General features: G+C 45.1%; 1 protein-coding gene across 9 annotated transcripts in view; it reads left to right on the top strand.

Moving 5' to 3' along the window:
- The window catches only part of CFAP54 (cilia and flagella associated protein 54), a 223,036-nt gene extending 210,488 nt beyond the window's left edge, over positions 1 to 12,548 (top strand). For 5 of the 9 annotated variants that reach the window (XM_039519520.1, XM_039519519.1, XM_039519523.1 and 2 more), the window contains one exon: positions 6,047 to 7,247. In XM_039519520.1, the coding sequence (XP_039375454.1) occupies positions 6,047 to 6,166 (120 nt within the window). In that variant the 3' untranslated portion in view covers positions 6,167 to 7,247. Of the gene's footprint in view, positions 1 to 6,046; positions 7,249 to 12,422 lie in introns of those variants that run through there. The other 4 variants (XM_039519530.1, XM_039519529.1, XM_039519521.1 and 1 more) reach the window with 3 other exon arrangements.
- The last annotated feature ends 234 nt before the right edge of the window (positions 12,549 to 12,782 follow it).

Raw genomic sequence — 12,782 nt, 5'->3', positions numbered from 1 at the left:
TCAGCGCCCAGCAGCATAAGCTACTTGATAGTCTGAACACATCCTCTTCTTCCAAGATCGCAGTACCAATAAATGAGGCTTTTCTCGACACCACGAAAGTGCTCTGGCAGACCCCAGCATCCATCATCCCTCTAATTTGCAAACATGACAACAAAAATACTATGTTCCATCAAAAAATGCAGAATTTCTATTCTTGCACCCCACCCCTAATTCTCTGGTAGACAGTGTGGTGCAAGAGAAAGACCGTCAATACCAATCCCGGTCTGGCCATCCAGACAGAGTTTGGAAATGCTTAGACTTATTTGAATGCAAGACATGTTCATCAGCCATGATCCAATTTTGAATTTTATACTACGAGCTCTGATGGCTAAATAGAGTGACAGTAGAACCTCAGAGTTATGAACACCTCAGGAATGGAGGTTGTTCATAATTCTGACATGTTCGTAACTCTGAACAAAACATTATAGTTGTTCTTTCAAAAGTTTACAACTGAACATTGACTTAATACAGCTTTGAAACTTTCCCTTTTTTTAGTAGTTTATGTTTAACACCGTACTGTACTGTATTTGCTTTTTTTTGGGGGGGGGGGTGTCTCTGCAGCTGCCTGATTGCGTTCCAAATGAGGTGTGTGGTTGACTGGTCAGTTCATAACTCTGGTATCCGTAACTCTGAGATTCTACTGTACTTAAATTATTCCAAGTTGGAGGAACTCTGTTGTGATCTTCCAGAGGTCAAGAAAGAGCAATTTCAGACTCTAATATCTGAGAGATGCTTCCTAGCACATACAAACCTACAAGCCACATTAGACCGCAGATACCGCCGCCCGCTCCATCGCAACTGGTGTGATCGTGAGGCATTCTTCATGGCTCCACCTCTCGGGCTTTCCTAAGGAGGTACAAACCTCTGTGGAAGACTTATCTTTGAGGGCTAAAAAGTATTCATAGTGCACACAGATGATTCCCTGCACTCCCTTAAAGACTCCTCTCCAGTCTTTCAGTATCTACATACCAGTGCCGAAAAGACGCCTGGGGAAGTATCATTTTCCCCCCCATGATCCCGATCACTGCAGTATACTCCTCAACGGCACTTTTATGACATCCAGCACTGAAAACAAAGATCTCCCTCCAAACGTAGACAGCACTCCTCAGTGGGCTACCTCTCATGCACACCCACCGAAGCAACAGTTTTGAAGGTGTGGTCGAGGCCCTGAGAAGTCTCCCAGTCATTTCCACCTTCTTTGACATCCCACCAGTTTGGCGACCGACTAGCTCTGTTTTTCCTACCATGGAGACTAATCATGTTGGACAAGTGGGTTCTAAAGATAGTCAAGGAAGGATACTCCATCCCCTTCCTATACTGCCCTGCCACCTCCCCACCCCGTCCCTCTTCAGAGACCCCTCTCACAAACTCCACAATAGACAGCCCCTACTGCAATTAGAGCACATTCCACATGTCCACTATCCACCTCGATAGCTTTTCTCAATAATGTCCCCATTGCTGACATTTGCAAAGCTGCCACATGGGCATCAACAGACACTTTTTCTCGTCACTATGCTATCATGCATGATGCCACAGCGGACACTCTCCTAGGACATGCTGTCTCATCAGCAGCAGTAAATGTCACTCTGAAACCCCAGCCTTCCAATCAGGGTCACTGCTTTCTTGTCACTTATAAGTGGAGCACCTGTAGTGACATCACTCTAAGAAGAAGAGAAGATTACTCACCCTGTGCAGTAATTGAGGTTCTTTGAGATATGTGTCCCTATGTGTGCTCCACTACCTACCCTCCTGCCCTCTGCTTCAGAGACGAAAACACAAGTTCTGTGGCAGAGACGGAACTGGCAGCGGTCAGACTGCACAGCACTATATATAGGGCCCGCTCACAGCGCAAGAGTGGGAGGTGCGCATGTGCAGTCTGATGGGCACTGCTGATGAAGATCTCCGATCCCAGGTGCAGGGTGTTCTGCCGCACCTACAAGTGGAGAACCTGCAGTTACTGCACAGGATAAGTAATCTTCTCTTCAATCAGCATGAAAGCTTTCCAGTATGGGGCACTATTACTCAACTTTCTCGACTACCTTAAGGTGGCCATGAAAGTGCTGCAGTGGCTGCAGCTGGGTGTTCAAGTAAGAATCCCTAGGGTAAGTGTCAAAGTCCATCCTAACCAGTAACCCCTCCACTAATCCCCAAATACCTTTACCCTACAGCTGCCCACAGCATAATGATGAATACACAAGGCATCCCCCTCATTCACCCTTTATAAATAATTAAACCGTGGATCTCTCATCTCCACTCCCCCTTCCCAATCAAATTATCTCCTCCGCCTCATTACTAAATACAGTACTCCCTGGTACTCAAAGAGCAGTCCTGCCAAAGGACTGACTCTTACGGATTCTGGCCCAACTAATAATGGGGAAAAGGTCCATGGTATCTGGCAGTTCTGCAGTCCCATCTTGGCTGATCAACATTCACCAGCACAAATGCAGAGCTCCTCAAAACCCTTTTGTACATATCACCTTCCCCCTTCCCACCAACCCAGATATCCCCTTTGAGAAATAAATCTTCCTCCTCCCAAAGGACCCTATCCCTCCACATTACTCAGTTCATGGCCCATATCTAAATGCAGTTATTTCTGCAGAAATCAGACTTCCAACAATCCTGCCCAAACATCTTCCCTGGAAGTAGAAGCTGGGCCAGGTGAATAGGAAGAGGAGCCATTCTTCCTTACAGTCCTGGTGGGCTGTGTCAGTGGGGCCTGTTTTAAAATTCTTCTGAACTTCTCATTGTGGTGAATCTGGTTGTAGGTACAAAGCAGGTCCAGCCAAGTTCCCTCATAGCCACACAATGGCATTAACCTTTTAGTTTGATGTAGTTTTATGCCAAAAACAAACTCATATGTTTCCACAGGCAAAAAAATTGACTTTTCAATCCAACATGTTGAATAGAGGCTTCAGGCCAAATCCTCTCACGTAAAACTTTCATGGGAGATTTGGTTAAGGAAGGATTTAGGGCCTGATCCTGCAAAGGGCTGAGTATCTTCAAATCTCACTGAAGCCAATGGAAGTTAAGGATGCTCAGCACCTTCCTCTTTAAAATATATTTCAGAGCAATATTTCCAACACTTTCAGTAAATTTTATAAAACATCTTTGGTTAGACTGTGCACATAACAGAAAACCGTTTGTTGAAGTCGGGGGAAGCTCAGTGAGAGATTGTGCATCAGGAGGTATAATCCCTGTAAGGGTCCGGTGTTGGGGCTCGGCCCTCTCAGGTGCAGCCGGGAGCCAGGCCGCCTCTCTATGCGGGGCCACGTAATCAGTTCAGTCTCTGAAGTCCAAGCCCTAGGTCAGGGCGGGGCAGCAAATGGTAGTTCCTAGGCTCAGACCCTCAGGCAGGGGCTGAGCAAAACAGGCAGTAATTTAAACCCAAGCCCTCAGTCAGGGCGGGGCAACAGACAGCAGTTCTGGGCTCAGACCCTCTGGCAGGGGCTTGAGCAACAACAAGAGGTCAGGGGCTCAGACCCTCTGGCAGGGGCTTGAGCAACAACAAGAGGTCAGGGAAGCCCAGCCCTAGGTCAGGGCAGGGCAACAAACAGCAGTTCACAGGCTCAGGCCCTCAAGCAGGGCTAAGCAAAACAAACAGTCAGTTCAGGGGCTCAGACCCTCAGGCAGGGGCTGAGCAAACAAAGTCAGTAAAGCCCAAGCCCTGGGTCAGGGCAGGGCAACAAGCAGTAGTTCAAGGGCTCAGGTCCTCAGGCAGGAGCTAAGCAAACAGCAGGGAAGTCCAGACTTCTATGTCTGAGCGCTGGGGTGAGGGGGAGACTGCCACCCGTGAGTGGGGTGGCGGGGGGACACAGGCCCACCCACTCCACTGTGTCCCAGCCCGGGGCCCTAACAGCGGCAGTTAGTCTGCTGCTGCGTCGGTGGGGTCCTGACCGCAACACACCGACATCGGCTCGAAATCTGCGGTAGCCAGACTGGGGTCAGCTACCCCCGGGCTACTTCCCATCTCCCCCTCCATGGGTACCTGCTCATCGCTGGTGTCCGCAGTGGGGTCCCACACCATGGGCTCCTCGGCGTACTGAGCGCTGGATAGGTCGGGCTGCTCCTCCAGACTCAGGTTGGGGGGATGCTCGGGCAGCTCCTCGGGGTACCGGGCTCGGGGAAGGCTCGGACAGTCCTCCTCAGGGTACCGGGCTCAGGGAAGGCTCGGTCCAGCAGGAGCTCGGTCAGGAGCATCTGTCCTCTTTGGCCGCCGGGCTGCAACTGAGCGCTGGGCCTGGGCCTTTATACTTCCTGTCCCGCCCCTTGACTTCTGGAGGGCGGGGACAGGCGGCTGTGGCTCCGCCCACTGTGGCGGCTGTTCTGGCTCATCCCTCTCAGGTGCGGCCGGGAGCCAGGCCGCCTCTCTACAATCCCTCACCCATGTTTTCCAGCCTGCAGGAGGAGTTCACACACAACTTCCTTTAGGATAATGTAGCACGCTCCCCTTTTGGTGATCACCAAGCCCCACCCTTACCTGTCCCCTGAAGCCAGGATGCGTTGCCAAAACACTCCTTGCCTTACTTTGAGCACAGGGACTGCAGTTGTTCTTGCCTTTGTATGGGGTATGTAAGCAGAAGAGGCTTCTTGTGAACCCTTGCCTCACAGCAGGGCCAGGGAAAACCTAGTCCATTAAAGAAACCTTTTACAGTTGGTTTTTTTTGCCTCCTTTTTGTCTTTTCCTGAGCTAATTGAATTAAATCAGTTTAAAATTTTGCGTAAAGTCTTTTAAAATTCTCTTTCTTATCCTGTCACACTTAGCAGCCCGTTGTATTTTCCTGTCTTTTTTTTTCTTTTGTTGAAGTATCTACCTGTACTTTTGCTTCATCATTGAATTAACTGGTTAATTAGAACAAAAAGCCATTTTCATTGACTCATTCATTTTAGCGTATATTAGTGTTCAGGTTTTGAGAATAGAAGATGGATCATCTGTTTAAAAATAATATACTCAGTACTGTCAGATGCCCCAGTGAAATTTTAAAGAATAATGCTAGGGAAAGTCCATTTTACATTTCAAAAGTAATTTCTAAATAAAATCCCTTTTGGCTGAATGCAATTAAACAATAACTTGAGACTGATCTAGTTCATATAGACCAGGTGGTCTCACATTAATTGGTGTCAGGGCTAGGGGGACTGGCATCACCTTCTTACAAGATCCACTGAGATTAACTTGGAACTGTAACATAACCTGGGACACTCTTTCTTTCCCTTTAGAGCAGTGCTGGGCAACCTGCGGCCCACAGGTTGCCCACTACTGCTTTAGAGCCCTCTCATTGTGTGTGTGTGTGTGTGGCGGGGTGATTGGTAATAATTGTAGCTAGTGGGATTCCTTGGCACCAGGGGCGGCTCTAGCCATTTCACCGCCCCAAGCACGGCGGCACGCTGCGGGGGGCGCTCTGCCGGTCGCCGGTCCCGCGGCTCCGGTGGACCTCCCGCAGGCGTGCCTGTAGATGCTCCACCGAAGCTGCAGGACCAGCGGACCCTCCGCAGGCACGCCTGCGGGAGGTCCACCGGAGCCACCTGCCGCCATCCCGGCGACTGGCAGAGCGCCCCCTGCGGCATGCCACCACAAGCATGCGCTTGGCGTGCTGGGGCCTGGAGCCGCCCCTGCTTGGCACCATGGCTCCATTGGAGCCACACTACTGAGTGTTGGGAGGAAGGAACCAGAGTTCAAGAGCAGAACAAAAACATGACTGGGGCAGATGGTCCTCGTGCCCTGGCATCCAGTGGATATACCAAGTCCCCAGGTTTGAGGGGCATAGAGTGATCAAAGAGAAACTCTGTGAAGGGATCTTGCTGAGGTTTCCTCCCCCTTAACCGGTTTCCATGGGGTTGTATGTAAGAAGAGGTCATTTTGGGCTCAAACTTATTTAGGTGCATATTTGCAATTTATTCTTCCATTGTGGTTGGGAAACCTGTTTTTTGACAATTTAAGAGGTCTCAGTTTATTCCTACTGTAATATTAAAGAGCTGTTTACTTAAGAAATGTTGTCTTTATCTTTGCCAGATCCCATTTGACGTTACTTTGCAGTCAATACAAAATTTGGAGAAAATGTTTGATCCTGCTAATGGATGTGTGATAGCTGGAGGAAGCCTTTTCAACTGGGTTGTATCTCTGCTCCCTTGAATTTTCGTTCTGTAGTAATTTAATCAAATACTGAATTTCACAGTTTTAAAGGTCAAATTGTGTTCCTACTTAAGCCAGTGGGAATTTTGCCATTGATTTTAATGGGACCGAGATCTGGCCCCTATTGATTTATGTAGTTTTTATTTTTTATTAAATAAGTTAACTTGCCTTCTTCCTTATGTTTCTTAAACGAAATAATGTCTTTTTCAGGAATTAATGCTCTTACAGGAACTTTTTGTAGTAAAAAGATTTAAAATGTGAGTTATTCAGTCCTAAATAAGTGAGCCTGTATTTTGCTGGGGTTTCTCCTTTTCAAAAACCTGATGTTGATTAAAAAATGTGAATAGGCCAAAAAGACTGTTTGCCCTTGAGATACTGCAGGCCTTGTAGCCTCCTAATATTCAAATATAAACTACAGATTTTTCCATAAAACATGTATTATATGCTAAACTTTACCCTACCAGCACACATTTAACTGCTTTTGCAGTTAGTCACAGGTGCTTCTATTGATGAGCTTCACTGAGAAACAACTACCTAAACCACTGCACTGGACTCCTTTCACAATTTCACTGCTCCCTCTGTCTTTGTTAAAGGAAGAAAAACTCTTACATACTGCTGACAGTGAAACTGATTTGTTCGAAAGCGGTGTATTTAGGTATCGCCATATAATTCTGAAGAGAGAATCTGTAAACAGGCAAATTTAAAAGCTACAAAAGTATAGTACAAAGATATTGTATCTTTCATACAATATTCTAAAATGCTTAACAAAATAACATTGAAAATATGTATAAATGCTAAGTATTATTATTGTTTGAAAATTTGGACAAACATTAACTAAAGTTAGGGTGACCAGATGAGAGACATGAAATATCGGGACTAGGGGGGTGCCGGCAGAGCAACAAAAAAAACAACAAAAAAACCCTCAAGACCCGGCAGTGGAGGGGGAGGGGAACAAGAGCCACCGGAGCATAGGAAAAATTCCTGGGGGCTGAGCACCCAGCGGCAGCTCCACACCCTGCCCCCCCCGACCAGCTCGCCTTCACTCTGCTTCCATCTCCCCTGAGCTGGCTGCCACGTCCTGCTTCTCCCCCCTCCCTCCAGTGCTTGCGCCGCCATACAGCTGATTAGTGCAAGCCTGGGAGGGAGGGGTGAGGAGGAGGAATGCGGCGTGCTTGGGGAAGAGGCGGGGCCAGGGTGGGGATTTGGGGAGGGATCCAATGGGGGAGGGAGGGGCAGAGTCGGGATGGGGCCGGGGTGGAGTTGGGGCAGGGGGGACACGAGCCCCCTCTGCCTGTGCGCCGGAGGGCAAAATATCGGGACGCAGGACAAACAAGTAAATATCGGGACAGTTCCAATAAAATCGGGATGTCTGGTCACCTTAACTAAAGTATCATAAAAACATTCCTCTGAGGAAGGAAGTGTTGTTATCCCAACTTTACAAAGGGGAAGATAGACACAGAAAAATGAAGTTGCTTGACCAAGACCACATAGTAAGTCACTGTGAGATCCAAGATTAGAATTTGGGAGTTTCTGGTCCCTAGCCATTGCTCAAGTTATACAATCATTTTGCCTCAAAACCATTGTTAACTACAATAATTCAGGCAACAAGCAATAAAACTAACAGAAAGGATCAGGGGGAAGTCTGGGGGAATTAGCTGAGTTGTACCTGGTGATTATAGTTTGAGACTGGGAGTCAGAAATCCTGGGTTCTGTTCTACCTTCTGTGTGTGACTGTAAACACTTAATGGTGAAATCCTAGCCCCACTGAATGGCAAAACTCTCACGGACTTCACTGAGGCACTGTATCTCTGTGCCTCAGTTAACCAAATGATAAAATAGATATAATGATTCTTAAAGGTGATCAGTAAAGGAAAAAAGAGAGTTGTGCTCCTTTTTGCTTTATTATATATAAAGGATGACGGAAAGTATTTTTGTTATGTGTTGCTTTTATTATAAGAGATGTGTGTGTGGGGGGGTGTTTATTTTTACATTATTCAGATGTTTTCGATGTTTTTCCTATAACACTATGGATAAGAGGAGTACTACTCGGATTATCACATCAGAGGAATCAAGAAAGTGGAACTTGAGTAACTAATTAGGGAATGTATTTTTAGTGAGATTTTTATGTTTAAAACTCTCTTATAACTCATATTTAACTAAAATGGAGAAAAGATTCACAGCCACTGCTCCTTCAATTAAAGGCTGAGAATGCTCCATCTACAGTTCCACAATCCTCCAAGAAGACCCCCAACTCTTACAGGGAAGATGAAAAATTTACATTCCTCATATTTCTTTTATAAAAGAAGTAGAAAAACAGCATATTTGGAAAAACCTTTCCAGCCTTCATAAAAACCAAAAAAGGGCACGTACCTCATTTTTTCTTTTCTTTTTTTAATTCTTTTTGAAGGTTACCTTGAAGTATATCAGGGGGTTTTCATGAGGCTTAATTAATATTTGTAAGGCACTTTGAGACCATCAGATGAAAAGTGCTGTATAAGTAAAAAGTTTTTTATTACAGAGGAGATAACTCTTCAGTGCTGTCAATCTGGACCCTGCCACCACTATTACATTTATTTTTAAAAGAGAAATGTTCAATAGAATTCTTTTCACATTCATATTTAAATATTTTATGCTTTTAAAGATATTTTTGTTGAAATAAGAATTTTGTCCTACCGTCTCTCCTTAGCACTTCAGTAAAATGGTAATGCTGAAATTTTGACATCACTATATCCATAGCAGCAAATTTTACTTTCATAAACACAGGATTAAGAATTCATTGAAGGTCTCAGAAGGTAGCATTGGAGATGACATATTTCTTTAGCATATAATTAAATTCTTTAGTTAACAATCTGCTTGTAATGAAGAAAGCTCATATTTAAACACATTTTCAACAATTGCATAGAGTAAAACATAAAATTAATTGCAAAGTAAATTGCTTCTTGTTTTCTATAGCATAGGAATTGTCCCCTACCATTGAATGAAGACTAGGGTTTACAGTCTGTTAGACTCAGATAAGTCTCTGTTAGCACCATTACTCAAATCTCTGCAATATGCTCTCCCTCAGTCCTCCTAAAATATTATGGGTGGAGGTGACCATGTCTTGTTTGATTCCACAGTTCGAAGACTAACTGATGGGACCAGCATCCCCAGGCCTTTTGTAGTGAGGGTCCAATCCATGCAAGGATCATCCTTCTCCTGCAGTGCAGGGGTAGAATTAGTTACTTCTATGACAGCTCTGAAAAACCTGCCCATCTGAAGTTGGACACTCAGACATTGAGGCTCCAACAATTAATGGACAGTGGCCAAATTTTGGCCAAAATATTTCTGTGCCTCAATTCCCCATCTGTAAAATGGGGTTAATAATACTTCCCTATCTCACAGGGGTTTTGTGAGGATAAATTCATTATTATTGTGAGAGGCAATAGTGAGGAAATAAAATACTCCAATACAATTACAGCATATGCATGACTAAAGTCAATAATATGCTGATTGTGAGAATGTGACTGAACCAATCTCACCGCTCAACATAGAGTTGTTTCAAAATTTTTGAAATCAATTTATAATTGTAAAAAACATGCACCGTATGTTTCTCCTCCTGACTGTCAGGAATCAGGGTCTTAAGCAGAGCAAGCCTCCGGACAACCTAACAAGTGCAGCTGGCCTGTAAGAGGGGTTTCTGATTGATTACACTGCTTGATTGGCAAGAAGAGTCAGCAGGCCAGCTCTTAAGCCCAGAAGCAGTTTGGCAGCTGCTCAGAGAATTTGCCCGGGGCTGCAATAGTTCCTGCTCCTGCCTTATTCCTGCCCTGATCCTGTTTCAAACCCAGGCCTGCTCCTGCCTTGCTTTTATCCAAGTAACCTGGGTCTGACCTTCAGTTCCTGTTCTGGACATCTGACTCTGGATAAGACTAGGCAGGCCACTTGTATTAAACCAGACAGTCCTGCTTTTCTAGGGTTTGTCCCCTGGCTGGAGTCAGACAAAACTGGACGTGATTTCGTCGGGTATCAGATAGGAGATGCCACATCAAAAACGGTGCTGCTCTGCCTCTGCAGGCATCACCTCGCACGCAAGGTCATACTGGCGGGGACAGAGCAGTGCGCTCTTAGACCTGGTGTCTCCCTCCACAAGCAGTGTGACCTTGCACGCACAGTGTGTGCAACATCATGCAGCATGGGGGCGCCATTCTGCCCCATGCAGCATGACCTCACGCGCATTGTGCATCCGAGTTCACGCTAGCGTAAGTGGGGTCACGTTGGCAGGGGCAGGCTCACACTGTTCCCAGAAGTCCTGGAATGTCCAGTATTCCAGGAATGCACGAGTTAGGGTTGCCACCAATCTGGTTTTCACCTGGAAAGTCTGGCTTTTGGTTTGTGTGTCCGGGTGCCATTTGACAAGCCCTGATGTCCTTTTTTTTTAAAATCTGTGGAAACAATTCACTGCCGATTTTAATTTAACCCACTGAGAGACACTTACCCAGCGAATGCTTGCCACCCTTATGAAGAGCGGGACAGAGCCTAGCCAATCACAGCCTGGCGCCTTGCCTGCCCAGCCAATCACAGCTCTCCCTGCCCCGCCCACTCCTGACCACCCAACTGGGGAAAGTTTGGAAAGTTCCCCAGCCTAGAATTTGGCAGGTGATGGGAACTAGGCAGGTGTGCAACAAATGTATGTGTGTGGGGGGGCTTCATTCCTCTCCCCTCTCATGTAGGTGTGCTGCAAATGGGGAAGCACCTGTTTCTCTTCCTTCCACACTGCCACTGTGTGTGCAAGTGGGTGGGACTGCCTTCTCTCTCATGTACTAGAGCAAATAAGGGGAGTGTCTCCCCCCAATCTGGGCATCCATGTAAATGTAGAGGGAGTCCTCCTTTTCACCCCAACTGTATGTTCAAAAGGGGGAACTCGGGGGATTTACCCAGGTTGGGTGTGCTAATGATGCAAACCTATCCCACTCTGTGTGTGTGTGTGTGTGTGTGTGTGTAAATGGAGAATTTCAAATAAGTGTTTGTAATATGCACAACCTCTTAGGACACAAAAACCCAATCCTGGTCTTAAAAAAGGTAAATGTTATTAAAAACAAAAAGAAAGAAAATACATTTGGAACTTAGGCTATTGCTAGATTTAAAAAGAGCAAATATAATAATAAGCATCAAGAATGGTTTTCTTGAGGTCCAGTTTAATGATTACAAGCAAAATAAAAGCATTTGGGGGTTAGCACAGGGGAGTCCAAAAGCCAATAAGAAATAAAAGAAATAAATCTAATCACGTCTTCCTAGACATTTCCTGATATACTTACATATCCAGGGTTTCAAACTGAGGAGCTTCTAGGTATGATTTGATGATTTTTTCATACCTGGCACAAGCTTCTTACAGCATTGCTGCTCTATGTCTCCTCTCTCCAGAGAACAACAGACAGACAAAAGGGGAGTCTTATTTCAATTTTTAAAAGTTCTAGCCTTCCCATTGGCTCTTTTTGCAAGGTGCCCACTCACTTCCTTTTACCTATGCATGCAGTCAGACTGTTTAACCCTTTACAGGTAAAGCAAGTAGAGAACAGCTACCAAGAGGGATTTTGTAGCTAACTGGCTGGCTGGGTGTCCATAAAAGGGAGCTACCCCCCTTCATTTATCACAGCAGCTCTTAAAAGCGAAGTGGAAAGCCTGTCTTGTAGGATGCACAGCAGTATAAAACTGGTAAAATCCCTGAGTAAGAAACTAAAATAAAAAAAGCCTCAGGCAATAGCTGAGGAAAATAAAGGCTTTGCATTCTGTGTAGTAGACGATAGGAGTACAGCAAAGATAAACAAGACAGTTGAGAAGCACATTAAGACAAAAAGGTAGAGATATTTATTATTGGACTGCCTAGGGCTTTTTGAAATCCCTGTAAATGAGACAGAAACTGACTCTTTGGGGGAGGGAGACTTGGAGAAATTTCTGTCATAGCTCATGAGCCTGATTCTCCTTTCACATGGCTTTTACATCTGTGTAACTTCATTGACTTTAAAGGAGATACTAATTTACACACATGTGAGAGGAGACTCAGACTCTTTAAGCCAACAAGAAGAAAAAGAGTTCTGACTAATGCTACAGGAGTCCCTTGAGAAAAGCTATTGGTACAGGAGATAAAACATGAACAGTGATTGTGATGATGATGATGAATGTAAGGAATAAAGACACAATGCTAAAGGCTGTCAGGAAAACGAAAAGTAATGGCATTTTGTGTAATGGTAACATAATTCTGTTTTTTTCTTGACCTTAGTTCACTTAAATAGACCAGGACAAATGAAGTGAACCAGACAAATTAACATTTCATCAACAATGGAGTTGACATGGGCATTTTATACCTAACAACGTTGAGATCATTTATAAGGGAAAGACTCATTAGGAAGGAAGGACAATACCGAGGAAGTTAGGGGCTGAAGGAATCTGCACTGTACCATTTTCTTTTGCTGCTTTTGTGTTTAATAGCCCTTTAGTAATAGTCTTTATTAAAGAATATACCACTTAGAGCGAGAGAGCAAAGACAATGTGAAACACCAACACTGGCTGTGAGGAACTGATGGTTGTTGCTTTAACAGATCAAACAATGTTTATTTTGTTGTAAAGCTCAAAGAAGCTG

The sequence above is a fragment of the Mauremys reevesii genome, linkage group 1 (assembly GCF_016161935.1).
Source record: "Mauremys reevesii isolate NIE-2019 linkage group 1, ASM1616193v1, whole genome shotgun sequence".
NCBI classification, from domain to species: domain Eukaryota; kingdom Metazoa; phylum Chordata; order Testudines; family Geoemydidae; genus Mauremys; species Mauremys reevesii.
This window is presented reverse-complemented; position numbering and strand designations above follow the sequence as displayed.